Source organism: Larus michahellis, chromosome 7, assembly GCF_964199755.1.
Source record: "Larus michahellis chromosome 7, bLarMic1.1, whole genome shotgun sequence".
NCBI classification, from domain to species: domain Eukaryota; kingdom Metazoa; phylum Chordata; class Aves; order Charadriiformes; family Laridae; genus Larus; species Larus michahellis.
This window is the reverse complement of record NC_133902.1, coordinates 32,174,834-32,191,230: the sequence shown is the minus strand read 5'-3', so window position 1 is coordinate 32,191,230 and position 16,397 is coordinate 32,174,834. Positions and strand designations below refer to the sequence as shown.

Here is a 16,397-nt window from a genome sequence, read left to right as displayed (position 1 = left end):
GCGCCGCATCCAAGAGTTATTTTTAAGTGCTTACTTGAACTCATCTAAATCTAGAACGCACTACTTGAGCATTTCATTTTCTTTCTATGTGGTTTCCAAGTTAAAATGTTGTAAAAGCATAGGCAGTAGCCTCCATAGGCTGCATAAGCAGGGAGAAAATACAGTTTGGAGAGGACTGTCCTGGTTTCTAGAAACAATGAGCCCTTAAAAAAAAGGTAACAAACCTCACTGGTGTTGCTTTTAGAAGCTTCAGCTTTTCAGTGAGCAGACTGGAGTGTTTAATGAAATCCAGTTCTTGTAGGAAGGACTCACTGGCCACTTCAGTTTTCCTAGATTCAATATCAGCAAGCAGTGACTCAGTCAAGGACTGTTGTACCTAGGAAATAAAACACAGAAGGGTGTCTGCTAAAGTTGAAAGAGAGGCATTAATCTTGGTATATGAACAGTCATTATTTCATGACTGCAGGTGTAACTTAAAAGCAAAAAACCCACAGAAAACACTTGGAAAAGGACTTGAGAAAAGAAGCATCAGGGAAACAATGCACAAACATAAGTGATTCCTGTGTATCAGACCTGGCCCTACCCAATACCAGTAAGGTACCATTTCTGGAGCACGTCCTCTGCCTTCATCACACCATCAGTCTGGTGTGAACAAGCGGTAGACCTGCCCGTGTCATAAAGAGAGCTTCATGTCATTATCTGCACCCATGGGAAAAATCGGAAGAGGCGCATTGGCACACACAGCAACAGCAGCCATTAGTAACAGAGGAAAAAGAAAGTGTCAACATATCCCCACCCGTAATTTCCAACTATAAAAGGCAGCTTTCAGTAATGTCAGGAATACTCTTGAAAGTTACACAAATCATGCTTCTCAAAATGAGGAGAAAGAAAGTATTGGCAGGGATTCCCAAATGCATGGTGGGCTGAGCAAATTAAATAGAAGAGCGGTATGATTAATGACACAGAAGAAATGGGTACTGAAGTAGGAAATTTGTCAGAAGTATAAGGACTCCCCAAGAAAAGTGAGAATCATTCCGTCTCAACTAGTCACAAGTGACATTGCCCAGAGTGAAAACGGACAGCTTTTTGTTGAGGAAATTGTGAGCGTATAACCTACAGTGGACTGTGTCACCAGTCTTCCAGTAGACATTGTGCCCATGGCTGTGCCATGGAAATGCGTGATGAGCACCAGCTCAGGAACAGCAAATTCCTGCAGTGTGCTCGCATTAGTGACTTCCATCCTGAGACCTGTAGCCAGCTTTCTTCTAGTTGGTGAGTTAAATAAATAAACAGACAGTATGTAGGAAAGAATTTGTGTTAAAATGGAAGGACGCAAACCATGTTGCCACAGAACAGCCATATGTCGCACCATGCAGCAACTGTGATGAGCTGACAGCTACAGTAGGAGAGAGGATGGTTAGGGAGTTAGATAGGGAGCAAGAGACCACGGAAGAAGAAATAGCCGTAGTATTGTAAATGAAAACAATCCCAAATATAGTATGTTGACACAGTAAAAATGTAGCTACAGGAACTGAAGAATTTAAGACTCAACAATCATTTTCTATGTATTCTGGTGATACATGAAGGCAAAAGTAACATGAAAAACACGGGCATCTTCCCAAAATACTCCACAGCACAAATACACACACACAGAAGATAACTTGCAAGCTCATCACATTGTTGACTGAGACTGAACAACCTCACTCTTAATACCTTGCACACTTGCCTACAAAAAGGCGCATTGGAAAAGTTGCAGACTCCACCCCGTTCTCGTTGGGCCAAGGTAAGCGTGTGTTTGAAGTAGCATGAGTGGTTCAGTTAGTTATTACGTTTGTTCAATTTTTCATCTAAATTTAATGGTGTTTCATTTTAGGCCTAGTTAGAGGCAGATCCGAAGAAGGGAAATAATGCGGCAGAACAAGTGCTGGGAGACCACGCTGCCTGTACACTTGGCACATGGGCAGTGAGAATATCCTTTGATGTCCTGAGTAAGGACACTGAAGGATGCCCTTACATGCTTGTAAGGATGCCTGGAAGTTGTTCCTTATTTCTACGCATAGTTTTTGTTCCTTAAAGGTTTATTTTGAGATAGTCTTGCTCATCTGGAGCGTATTCAATGGGCACATCTACGTGAAACGCTTGCTAGCTGTTGGCATGCCACTGATATGTTATGCATTCTTGTAAAACCTGTCCAAAAAAGGTGCAAGGAAAGGAGTCCAAAGCATTTCCTTGTCTGGAGAGCATTGAGCAATGGTACTACGTGCTTTGACAATGAGTTGCACCTCACAGGGGTGCAACTTTAGTAGCAGAGATTCACTGTTTGAGATGGAGATAGGAATGGTTATTTTGCATTTAATGAATAGGCACAGAATCCTATATAGCATACTGAGAGTGAAATGCGCCTTCTGGAGCAGCCAGTCCTGGAAGACCGCAGGCGGAGTGTGCTGGTGAAATATGCCTCTTGGGACTGAATCTTACTTAACCGTGCAGTGGGTCTAAAGGATGTGGGCTCAGTTCTCTCCTGGCTGGTTGTGAGCATCATCCGTGGAATCAATGCCATTGCATGCATCTTGCAAAGCAAGGGTTGGTCTGTTTGTATGCGATTTGAGAACACTTGCAAAAAACACTAACAGCATACGAGAGCTCTCAGTTATCCTCTGAAGACTAGGCTGTCTGCCAAGAGAACAGCACATTAGACAGACACATCAATAATTCCCATCATCTATCCATCAAAAAAAGAGATTCCATTTACCTTAAAATGCATCATATGTGGATTTTACCATGCTGAAAAGGGCAGCACTTGTAGGTCTCTGAACTGTCATAATATAACAGGATTGGTTCCCCTTAGTACTGCTCAGACACAGCTACTGCCTCAAGGAATTTATATTAATTCAGCAAATTCCATCCCTTCCTTGACAGGAGTGGGCTATTTAGCCATAAATTGGCTAAACTCTATGGCTATAACTGATCAAATGAGGTGTGCCCGTACATAATGTTTAACCAGAAAATTTAACTGAAGAAATAAAATCTGAACATCAGCCGATAAAAGAGGATGGAGAAGTGGCAGCGATGGTCTGGGCAGCAAAGCTATTCCCAGCACTAGGTTCAGGACAAGCATTTCAGAATGTAAAATTAGGCGAGTAAAATTCCAAGCTGGTCATTTCAATATACCTTTTAGAAGGTTAAATTTAAACTGAATACTGTTGAACATGCTATTTGAATGTAATTTGCTCTTTTGCTGCTAAGTATTTCAAAGGTCTTACACAGCTATCTCAACTGAGAAACAGGTCAGCCATGTTCTGTGTCGCATTTTGCCTCTTACTGGCTCACTTTGGCTAGTGCCGTGTTTTCAGCTGACCCTGCCTGTGCTACTCTCTCTGAAGAAAGGCAAACAATTCTTGCATTCTTACAGCTGAAAAACATTTTGATCAATTCAGACAAAAAGCATTTTAGTTTGGTGTGCTGTTGTTTACCAAGGATTGGAGTTTAAAGAGTTGAAAAAGAAAGAATAAATCTCCCCTCCAACCCTCACTATGAAACCTCTAAGCATTTTTCCATTTAAATACTGACTTTGATTATCTGGAAATTGGCAACTTGTAAGGAGGATAAATAACTGAAGAGTGAAGATATGTCTGGACATACATTGCTGTAAAGAAGGACTAATTAAAGAGTTTCTAGATAGCCCGACTGTAACTCAGTTATTGAACTTGAACCAGATGCAGATATTGCCAGATCAAACCCTGGTCTTGGCAAAAGAAAAAAAGACTGATCTAGAAATCGGAATAGCCTGGTTTACATCTGGGCTGACCAGTTTCGTTGTCAGTGATTATTTGCCAGAGTACTGATGTTTTAATGGGAGGAGGTCACTCATCTGTGAGTGCATGGATCAGCTTGGGCCTGAGCAGTACCAACCTGTGGATGAGACACACCTGTAACCGCTCCAACCCTGCCAGGAGCTGGGGATCTCGAGCCATGAGACATATTGCGTGTATCCAAGATACTCTATGCTAGGTACAGGTATTTTTTATCCCTTTGAGAAAAATAACTTGAAAATTCCCAGTAGTTTGGTATAAGTGCAAGTGATTAAAAAATTGTACATGAAATATCCTTGTGGGAATAGAGGTTAGGGAAAAGAGAAGATGGGAAGGGGGGGATGATGGGCTTAAAACTTGGGCAAGTAAGGATGGGCAGGAAAGAATAATTATATGTGTCAGTAGCAGGGGTTTGCATCCCCCAGTCTGGTCCTGCTTTGCGAAAGCTGGAGGCTGGGAGGATCACACCTCTCTGGACGGGGAGCAGAGAGCAGAGGTTCCTACCCCAAGTTCCTCTTCCTTCAGCCACCACTCCCTTTCCCAAGTTATACGCTGTATAGGTCATCATACCCACGTTACTTGTCTTTAAAGAACACACAGCCTTGACAGTAACTCACTGTAAGGCAGGAGGGTGCCCAGGCACTCTAACGCTGTCTACAGCCAACAAAGGCCTTTGCCTGCCCTACAGCTCCTCCTCCTCCCACTGGGCTCTCTCCTTCCCAAGCTTTTGAGGGCTGTCCTTAAATACACCTCTGGCAGGCCACTGGCTCTACCGGCCTCCGTCTGGGATTCCCAGTGAGGTTGGACAATTAGCATTTGGCCCTCAGGCTAATTATCTACTCAGACCTCCTGGCCAAGTCTTAAAATAACCCCAAATCCCTGCACAATACCTGGGTAACAAAGTCCGCTCGAGGAACAAAAACAAAAGGGAAGAGACAGAGCAAGACATAGCTACAATAAGGAGAATTTCTGAAAGCTTGTCCCATCACACCCACTGTAAGGTGCTGGTTTTTAATGTCCCGTGGGAAGCAATGCAGTTACTAGAGCCGGCAGCACAGCAAGTATTTTCTCTGGGGGATATTTTGAGTCATTAAATATTACTAAAGACGTATTCGTCCTTGGCAGGTTCAGAAGCAAACCTTCTCAAAAACTGGTATGTGGGGCTCAGTGAGGTAACGAGTGCCGTGAAAGAGCCAAATGTTAGATTCCAAGCGCTGTAGTATAATTGAAATTTCACATTACCTAGAGGATAAAATAAAATTCAGTAACCTGTTTGGAAACAGCGTAAGTAAAAAAGATTTCCTGATTCTATCAGTGCTGTTCGAGGTTTGTTTGAAGCTGTCATGCAGCAGAGGATCATTTCCTACTGTCACTGTCTCTTTGGATTGTTCAACCGTTTACTATAAGCAAAATGAAACAGGATTTCAAAATAAGCTGCTCCTTCCTTGGCTTTACCCTGGCAAGGTCCAACACAGGGACATAGGTGGATGATTTTCTATTTAATCAACAGCCAAAACTTCACTCGCTGGCCCAGGAGGCTATGCCAACCTCCACAGCTTGTGAGACTGAGGGTGGTACTAGAGCAGGCAACAGTTGTCTGTCAAGGCAACAAGGGCTTGAGTGATCAAGATGAGAGAAAGGCTAAGAAGGCAGAGAGTATTTTCTCCTTTCTTGCTCTTGGCAAAGAGTGAAACCAAACCTTGTTCTAGGCTAAATAAGATGTAGAGGTAACAAATATGTTGTCTACAAAAATCACCAATCAAGACACAATATTTCTCTTGGATTCAAAGGAGACAGGACAAGTAAAAACATCTGCTATCACCTAGCAACATCTGTCTTGCAGAAACGACGTAACTGGGACTGGACTTATGGCATTTACCTGTACTGCCCCATGGGAACCCCCTGCTGGGGCACCCTGAGGGCATTTTACAGCATCCACTGCGCAATGCAGATCTCTGAGTGAAGGATGATGATTCCTCCTGAAGAGGGACACATCATGCTCTTGCATTAGAGTGAACATTCAATTTATTGCAGATGGATCGTAACAGAGTCCTGATGCCATCTCTAACCTGGGCATACTGCCATGCCGCAAGTTCATTCCAGCGATGTACTCAGATGGCTTCTCTCCTCTTAGTCTCAAGTCTCTTTGGAGACAGTCCAGGCAGGCTTTCCCTACTTTGTGACAGCTCTTGGCTAGCTTCTTCTGGACTCGGCAGTTCATTTCCAAATTTCCCACACTCCTGACATTGCTCCTCTTTGATTCAGGTCTGCCTGAACCATGCGAAAAAGTCGAGGAATCCAGGCCCTTCTTCAAGCCTGGAGTCTGATCTGCAGATGGTGAGCATCCACACCTTGCTTCATTTTTTCCCAGCCCATCAGATGCCCTCTCAGTAGGAAGACTGAGGTGTTATTACACTCCCTCCTTTGCCTCCCACTGCCAATGGTGAAGGGAAGGGCCCCTGCTGAGCATCACACGCAGCTCCTCAAAAGCAGATTTAGAGCAGAATTCCACCCCACAACAGAAGTAATCAGAGGAAAGCCCAGATAGCATCTCCTAGATATGTACCGCTCTCCCTCCTAAAGAGCAGTTCTTCACACCCTCACTGGCTGAAGACAGGGGCATATGCTGTGTTACACAGATGGACCAGAAGTTGTGCAAATCCAGATGATTACTTCTGATGCTTTTAGATGCCGGCTAACAGTTAAATATTTGCTTGCTGTTGGTAATCATCCAGGTTTGTGAATTACTCAGAAAATATTCAATTAGCAAGAAATTAATTGCGTTTTTAATTGCCCACTCTTCTGTGATGATATATAGTATAAGCATAGCTCGGATGAACATAAATGCAGAAGATTATGCATGCAGAGTTGGAAGCCATCCCTGAAAACCTTTTTTTCAAGTCCTGACTGAAGCTAGCAAAACAAAATATAAGATAATTATGGGAACTGGGGAGAAAACAACTGCACTTTTGAAGTCACGTGTGGGGCTTGATTCAAACTCAGGCCTGACTCAGGACGCGCGCCAGCTAAAATCATCCAACCAGTCCCTCAGCACCAGGTTCAGCGTGTTCAACCCAAACCATCCCTTTCTCCAGCATTTCCTGTCAGGAAGGTGTTTCTGAAGCTTCCAGTCAGCTGACAGAAAATGCTTGATGTGAGGATAAAGGACAGACACAGGTCATCTGAACACAACACTTCGTATCTTCAGGACACTTTGGCATTAGACATAGATCAGCTTTCTGTGGTTAAGGACAAGGGAATAAAGAAATGCAGGTCAGGAGCTAAAGCACTTGGCCGAGACAGTGTCCAACTGGAGTGCCGAGCTGCCCTTCTGCGCCACAGACATGCCAGCTTGGCTCCTCAAGCCCTTTTCCTGATGCACTCTTGGCTAGGTGTTTCCAACAGCTTTGGGACTATCTCACCTCCTCAGTGTGCCAAAAACTCCATTTCTCAGACTTTGAAGCAGAGGGTACCTCCTGTGGTGTTTTATGGACGCTTGAAGTAGAGGTGGTTGAAAAGACAGATGCATTTTCCTGGAGAACTGTGGAGAAGTTTATGCTGCTTTCAGTAAGGAGTCCATTAAGGATCGGTCACTTCTAGATTTTGCACAGAACAGTGTGTGCTTTTAAACTAATAACAACAGTCTGTAGCCTGCCTATGACTGGAGTCAACCTTAAAACAGATGGAGCAGAGAGCACGCTGGCAATCCATGCCATGGGCAGAGGTTTAAGGCCCAGCTCTGCAATGCATGTCTTGCCAATAGAGCTCCCAGTATTGAACCCTGCATTTTGTTGGGGCACCATTATTTTTGTTCATCAAACTCTTACCAGTAGATGCCTTCACCACTGATAGATGGATCTAGGAAATCCACACTCAATACATTCAATGCTACAGCAGCGTGACACAACCTGCCTAAACACGGGAAGCTCCATACGAGGTTTGAACAAGCGGTAGATTTGCCACTGAGCGCAGATTTGAAGTTGCCAGACTGGTTCAGAATAATGAAGGTAGCTGCCTGCTCCATTTCAGAAATCAATGACACATTGTCACCCAGTGCAAGATAAACTGAGAACTCTAAACTAAGGTCTTGACAGGTAAAATGCCTTTGATTTCACCTTTAATTCAGCAAGCTCGCAACATTACTGGATTCTCTATATTAATAATAAATACATACTGAAGCTCGTGTCAGTGGCAGAGTTTCAATCCTAACGCGATAACAACGTACCTCTGTGAGCAGCACATCTGGGAAAAGCAAGACACTACTCACAGCGCAGCCAAACAGAGTCGGGAAGCGTGACAGCTGTTTAACAACACATGGAAATAAAATGACAGTAATAAAATCCATAATTAGATTTATAAACGCCTTTCTTATTTTCAGCACTATTTGTTCAGTCAAAGAAATCCAGTTCAATTATTTTCTTCAATTTTTTCCCCAGTAAAAGATCTGAAAAAATAAGGCCCTGAAGAACTGGTTTGAACCTCAGAACTCTTTAGGGTGCACATTTAAATGACATATCCTGGGCTTGCCTTTTGGTTTGTTTGATGAAAGGCAGCTTAATTTCTGTATTTTAAAAAGAAACAGAGTTATCTTTCATTAACAGCCTAAGTTGAAGACTGACAAATACTGTGGTATTTTTCAGACCGGATCCATTTATTTGAATCGATCTTTAGAAAGTAGAAAATTTACTTGCAGGTTTTAACTGGTATAAGCAGGTACACAACGCCAGCTGCAGCTGTGAAATAAATAAGCCATAGCCATGATTAAGATGTTATTTATTATGCAATTACTGTGACTTGGTTTGCTCTTTATATATATTTTTATATATAAATATATGCTCTTTATTTATATGTATTTATATATATTGGATCAAATAGATTTGAACCTATATATGACAGCCCAAGTTGGCCCTTTTTTGTTACCGTAAATTTGAACTGCAAGACCTCTGAATTGATTTTCCTAGGGGTAAGGTTAAGAACTGTATTTGAAAGCTGTTGAAAGCATACACTGGACTTTTACATAAAAAGAATGCATTTGAATCTATATTTAACAAATCACTGGATATTAGTTGCATTGAATTCGGTCTCTTGGCCACAGTAACATTAATTTAATCATCATTTCTTATCTCAGTTGCAGAGCAAATCTGTATTTATTGGACTGTATTTAGTCTGAGGGATCGTTAACTGCATTAATAGCAACAATCTGGAGATTTTTCTAATTTACAGTTTCTCTATGATCGTTATTTTCTCAAAGCCATGAGTGATTATGAATCTGAGTGGTGCCAAACCACTGCAGCCTTCACTGACTTCAGCAAGAGTTGCAGCTGGTCTGCAAATTACTGCCTTTTAGTGTTATGTTTGTGTCAGAGTGGCAAAGCCATGAGGTGAGGGCTGATCATGTGGTGTTATGCTGATTTTGAGTTCAGGAGAATATTTTCTCCTAAATTCAGCAAATAATTTGATCTGTCTTCCATATCTTAACAAACTCTTTCTCTGAACCTACCCGTCTTCTAAACAAGGACTGTAAATTACTTGTTACAGGCAACAGTCCAAGTATATTGCATGTTGCCACACAGGATTCTCTAAACATTGTAATACTAAATAGATTTATAAGACTGAGGTCAAAAGACCAGGTTCTGATAGTCGGACATGGTATTGACATTCCTGGGTATAGCTGGTTTACTAGGTAAACCTACATCTTGATTTTATTTTAGTATTTTTATTGCTATTCAGTTTTGCAAGTATTCAGTGGCACCTAGCTTTTTTCTCAACACCTTCAGTCATATAAATAGCAGTATTGATTTCTTCAAATAACCTTGTTGCTGCACTTGTCTTGTTATGGTTATCAGCACCCATTTAATCAAACCTTTAAGACACTTAACAGAACATAAGGACGATTACCAATCTTCCTTGAAAGACCTAAAAGCCACCACCATCACCAGCATCAAGTGAGGAGAACCATGTATGGGTGTTTCATATTGAAAACAGATTTGATGGAGGAAGCTTGGTGGAGACAGCTCAATATGAATCCATTTCTAAAAAAAATATTGTTTAAAACCTGATGTATTGCAATAGCTAAACACAAAACTGACACAAAAAAATCATTGCTAGTGCATAAATAGTAATTGGAGGTAATACAGGGTCCAGCCTAGGTCAATAGTACCTTGCAAAGAGTAAATGTCTGTGACTGAAGCCAAATATCGAGGGTGTGATCTCTCTCTCTCCATGAGAACATGAAGAATATCACTGAGAACTTGTCTAAGAAATGTTGGATTGATCTCACATGCTATAGCTAGACCTATAGAAAGGAAACAGCTAATGTGATATTGTTGATGTTCTCATCCATATCCCTAAGATAAAGATACAAGCTGTTCAGTTACCACTACTGAACACTAAACCACCAATAATCACTGCAGTATTATGTCTTCCTCCCAACAGGAATGTGAAAGATTTGTTACAAGTGACACGACACCACGAGTCCCCGTATACATCTTCATCGCAGTATTAGCCTGGGAGCAGCCCTAAGAGCGCACAGGCACTCGTGAGTCCTAGTACCAAATCCATGAAGCGCTGATACAGACACAGTTATTTGATTATCACTCTGGTCCACCTTCACAGCACAAGTGCTTTTATTCAAGGGAAACCTATTCCTGTGCATATGTGCTCTAACGCTCAAGAACGTGGATCTTTAACATGGATCTTTAACAAGAACAAAGGATTATATTTAATTTGTCTCATTTTTTCCTAACTGGTTCAGCTCTTGTTTTGGTATCTTAAGTAAGCTGCACTGAAAAAAGAGCATCACCGCACAGTGAGCCCAACTTTTTTTCCCAAGACTCAGCCATCTTATTTTTCTTAATAGACATAATGAAAGTTTTCCATTAATATATTATGAAGTCCTGTATTTACACTAAATTACACATAAAAAACATCAAACGCTACAGAGTATTTCTGTCAGCTCTAAGACTGGTATTATTCACGACAATAATTTTGCGAACCACACCAGCCAAATAGTGACTAAGACAGTTATGGTCTCTAAATGCAACTTTTAAAGAAGGTGTTTGAATGCCTTTCTAAGGATGCTAAGTACTTGGAAACTCAGAGAAGTAGCAGCTTGAAATCATGGTGGGAGACCTGATACAGTATTCTGATTAAATGATACATGAAAATAACAACGGCAAGACTGCAAGTTGACAGTTCCTAAGTAAGTCCAGAAGCGAACAACTGTGTTTATTTAAAATAACCATTCAAGGCAAGTACATGCAAAATACAAAAGGCGTCCCGTTTGATGGAACAAACAGGTAATAATTTTTTCCACTTTTCACTAACAGAGAAGACAAGATGACATTTTAATGGTGTAATCAAGACCCTGATTGCCGTTAGTGACAGGACATGCCATGAGGTCCGAATGGATATGCTGGACAGGAGCACTTGTATTGAATTTGTGCATTGTATGTTTCTGCTTGAAGTAGCGCGTGTTTAGTGGTTTGGGTTTTTTCTGCTGTACTTTCAATTTTGCATTTTTTTAATATAGCAGCAAAGGGTGTGATGGAAACCTGTGAAGACAGGAGAGCTGTGCTCAAAGTTCAGCACAACTACCATTTTCATGTTGGATCTTAAAAGTTAGTTTCACTAGCTAGCAGGAAATACGTAAGAATTTGGAACTAATCACTCTGTGCTAAGAATCGCAACTGAACACTGAACCACTCCAACATATTTCTTACATGTTTAATGCTTGCTCTCTCTCTCACTATAAGCAGAGAAGCTTCCAGGATTGTGTCCTCAGATTTTCAGAGGCTTTTGTGGAGTATTGCATGGGCATATGGTCACGTTTCCTCCTGCATTTTCCCTATGTGGTTTTTTGGGGGGTGGGCGTACAATATAGAGTTGCAGCACCCTAGACCATTTCTGCTCCTTACTGGAGCATTTACTCTTGGCGTATTTGGAAGGAAGGTCTTCAACATATACAGCCTTCCACTGTATCCTTGACGTGCTCATGTCTCATAATTAGGAGGAGATACTTAGATACGTAGTGAACGTGTGGTGGGGCTCTCAGTTCTAACTATTTAGCCAAGCAATTACAGAATCACAAAAGTTCAAAAGGCACACAAGGAAGTGTCATAATCAGAAATGTAAATGAACCACAATACTTGTAAGAAGCTAATTAACGGCTTAATAAATCCCTGTAGCAATGGATTAATTCCATTAGAACTCTGGAAAAGAAGGAGAAGCATTTTTTTCATTTACATGGAAAAAATGCTTTCAAGTATACCTTGGTGAGTCAGACCAGTGCTCAAATTTAGAAAATTATCTGGCACACCCTCAAGAAGTACAAATTGTAACCTAAAAATAACTTTGAGCATTACTGAAGGATAAGTTGGTGGAAGAAGAGTCCTTCAGGAACAAAGAATAAGCATTACCTCTCATTTTCAGGAGTCCACATCTTTTTCCATGTGTATGCAGTCACCCCTGACTTCATGCTTTTCAGCTAGCTACATGAGAGCTCTTCTGGATTTCCTTCTGACTCAGAGACATCTTTTCTAAGCTAATTATATAAAGATCAGCTTAAAGGAGGTCTACTTGATATCAAGTCTGCATAGCCTGTAAAGACCCATTTGGTGAGCCAAGCGCCGGTTCCCTGCGGGTGGCAGCAGCACCTGCCGGCCGCGCAGGCGCTGGGGTTGAGTCAGGCCCCCGTCGACTCAACTAGAATATAACATGCTATTTTATCATGGCACAGCTGCCAATATTGTATTATGCAACACTACTGCAATTTAAAAGTAATCAATACCTGCGATTCTGTTATTTATAGGAACTCATTTAACTACAATGTACTTAAGGGAAGAGCGAAAGGCTAGTAAATGCCTCTTAAAAGAGACAAATTGTTCTATACTGGAAAAAGAAAGGACAGGATGATCCGACACCCCTTTCTTACTTTTTTTAGTTTTAGATGCTGTAACTGAGTAATATTGTAAATACACTTGTTTTGTTCTGCATCCCTCGGTACGAGATCAGCTGTTCAGGAGACAAGACTCCTCCATCATCCTGGTCACCCTGCAGAGTCTTTGAGGCACGGTGGAAGTTTTTGGACCATCAGTCTCTCTCCTTACCTGTAGTTGCTCAGAAGTGGCTGTTAATGATGTTTCACCACCTCAGCAATTTATTCCAATATAGCTTATTGGCTGTATTACCTGTTTCCCTGAACTGCTGTTTTCACACCAACCATTTCGTAATCAGATCAAATCAGTCCTGTGTGAACCAAATTTATACAGCATAATTCTTTCTCCAACTCCAAAATAAAACCTTTAAACTCAGTTACGCAGTTCGTTCTTACCATCTTCACTAAAGAATAATTGTATGAGCTGAAGGGTCTTTTTTATAACAATTTTATATTAATATTTTGCATATAAAAACATCACTACAGTCAGATACTACAGAAAAAGAAATAGCCTAAATTATTCTCGTCTTTCACAATTTAAGAAGGAAAAACCCTTAAAACTTGTAAGCAGAGCTGATAGCATTCTTTGTAAAGGAGCTTATGTCAATGGGGCAGGGAAGAGGGAGTTATTTTCACACTTAGGTGTAACTGCTTTTAAAACTAAGGATGTCATCTGATATTTCCATAAAATTAAATGCAGTCCCTGAAACTGATTAGGCAAAGATTTATGATCCTTTATTTTATTATTTACACTGGAATGAAATTTAAAGCCTTCCAAGAAGCAGACAAGGTGCAGGGAGAGATGGGTGGTGATGAAGGAAAAATAAATAAGCCTAATAACATTAATTAGGGCTTCAGTCCTTCAGTAGCAATGTGCATGTTTTAAGCTCTTCGCTTGAAGTGCCTTAATTTTAAGAGGTACAGTGGGTATCTTCCAAGTGCTAGCGGGTCATGAGCTACGATATCACTCATTTGCAGGACATAGTTTTAAATTCTGCCAAGATTATCGCTGACCAACTGATGAAAGCATTGGGATCAAGTGCTGGAGAACGGTGCAGCGCAGCACAGGGTTAGGGCAGAGCCATTGGCGCCGGTGTGAAGCCCTGGGGACCATGACCGTGGGGACAGCATCCTTCACAGGCAGTGTCCTCACCAGCCATCGTGGCCTGACCTGCTGCAACCCGCTCCATACCCATTCCAGTACGACGTGCACGTCTTCTCACCACAGCTGACTCGGCCATGTTAGGTTTGGTTGTTTATTTTTTTTTAATTACCACAGTCCTTAGAGTTCACCAGGTGTCTTCATCTTTATTTAGATCTGAAGATGTGCTGCTTTCCTCACCAAGGCAATTGTCTTTATCAAAGACCTTTGTTCCCTGGTATAACAGATTTTAAAGTAGGGAGAAACGGGACTTTAACTCAGCAGGTGTGGAGGGTGCTATACAGGTGCAATGAATAAACAAAGAGTTAGAAGGCTTTTGTCAGCCTAAAATACTCCCCAGGATTAGGCTTGATAAAATAATAATAATAGTTGTAGCGATGGCTGAGGCTTGCCATTGAAAACCTACAATTTTAAACAGCTGTGGCTCCCAAACTATGACAGATACCAGCCTGTATACCTCTACGTTTACCCCCTTGAGTTTGTGTTTCTCTTTGTCTGTAAAAACAGTGGATCAAATTTGCCCTTTGGGTAATTCCCCTGATTTAAACGTCCCTTATTTCCTCTGAGCAGCAGCGCGTGGAAGCAGGGTTGACTACCTACTCTGTGGCACGCTCTCAGTGCGCTCGGTTCTGATTAAAATTAGTAGTTGCAAAGCTATTAAGGTATCTGAATCTGATCGGTTATAATTAGAACAAAACTGTCACAGTAACAAAGCAACATGAAAATGTGCTGTTCCTGTAGAGAGGAAGCAACTGCAGAAGAGCCGCTTTGCAGATATAGCTTTTTGCATAGCTAATAAATCTGATTAACTTTCCAGGTCATTCTGCGTATGCAGGATGGCTTGAGTTTAGAGATAAACAAGCTCTGGAATTTCCTTTTTGTGACAAGTCCCACTTGCAGAAAGTAGTTCCAAGCAGAACTGCAAGAAGAATAGGACATTTTGAGCCCTCCAAAATGTTGTAACATTATTATTTTCATTTTTTAAAATAATACATTTCAGCACTCTTGAAACCTTGATGATATATTGTCATGACCTGAAACAGGCTACTCTGAGTCAGCTTAAATTTAAGAGGTGTTTTTTATAGTAAAGCACTGCTTTCAGGGAGTTGTAATTTGTTAGAACGTCTTTCCCTGGTTCTGTTCTCTTTGACGAGCCAAGGACTCCTGTCAGAATGTGCATCCCACTGAAGGTACAGTTAATAATTAATTACAGCTCATTGGCCAAACAAAATCAATCAGAAATATTGTTATTTATTAAAGCTTTGAAAGCACTATTATTATAAAATATTTTGTTAAGAAAGAAATGTTAAAATAGTCTGATTTTTAAAAATACCTGTCTGGAGCAATAATCAATACCATTCACATAGTTTACCAAGGGAATCTGTCACCCCCAAACTGCCTGTTTTTTAAAAAGCATTTGTGCATTTAAATACAATAAAAGTCTCTTATCCCATGCTAAGCTCGATTACACGTGGATAAGCAACCGCACAGAACTTTTTCAGAAGGAAACCTAAATCAGAGGTGTAGCTCTCCATGGCCTTTGCTTCATTGGTATGAATGAGAGCACTGGTTACAGCAATGGAGATACAAAAATAAAGCGTAATATTTCAAATCAGTTTTAACATAGGTTTTGGTCGGGAAAATTTGATTGATTTTTTTTTAATCATGAGTATATTTTTGTGTTTTTCTAATGACATTTGTGACATCTTTGCTTATTCAAAGATTTTAAAAAATGGAAAATTAAGTGTATCAGCATCATTCCACAGTAGACAATCCCATTCCACTCTTTCCTATTCAAGGATTTTTACTCATGCTTTCCTCATTGTTGCTTCTTCTGAGCGATCTGAGGCAAAACTACGTCCATCTCAAAGCGTGAGACACCTGAAAGGGCAGCTGTGCCCTTACTGATGAGTGCGGCAACTTGTCACCAGTGGGTCTTCTCTTCACCGTCAAGTGAACAAGCCACTTGCAAGCGAAGAAGAGCCAAGAAAGGGTAAATATTCCTTGCCCGTGATTGATTTCATTGCAGAAAGAGAGGTTTTGTTTTCCAGGAGCTCCTACAGCGACAGATGGACTGGCTGATAGGCCCAGTCAAAAATAAACGGGGGAAGCATTAAAATTACAATTTTGGTTTTGACAACACACCACCAAAACCCTGCTCTGCCTGGTCATGATGTAGCAGGGGCCAGTTTTTGACAGTGACTACCCCAGCCCTGCCTCCCAGCTCGACACAGCACCAAGCTATGGGCTTCCCGTGGGGCAGCCGCCCGCGCAAGAGCTCTTGCAAACCTTCCCAGTGTGTCTGGTAATACAAGCATTAAAATGAAAGCCAAGAAAGCTCAAGTCTTAATTCCAGACCTGGCATTCACTTGCCATGTCTAATTATATGTTGCATTAAGTATTCATGAAGAAAAAAAAAAAATCCATAAGTGATCGACTGTAATAAAAGGGATTTAACAGCCTGTCCACTGCTGTTCAAGCTGCACAC

The 16,397-nt window shown here is 41.2% G+C and overlaps 1 protein-coding gene across 1 annotated transcript in view; it reads right to left on the bottom strand.

Annotated features, from left to right (window-relative positions):
* LOC141745967 (uncharacterized) overlaps positions 1-16,397 on the bottom strand; it is a 243,352-nt gene that overhangs the window by 54,333 nt on the left and 172,622 nt on the right. Inside the window, exon 3 of the mRNA XM_074593515.1 lies at positions 225-376. Within this exon, the coding sequence (XP_074449616.1) occupies positions 225-376 (152 nt within the window). The remainder of the gene's footprint in view (positions 1-224; positions 377-16,397) is intronic.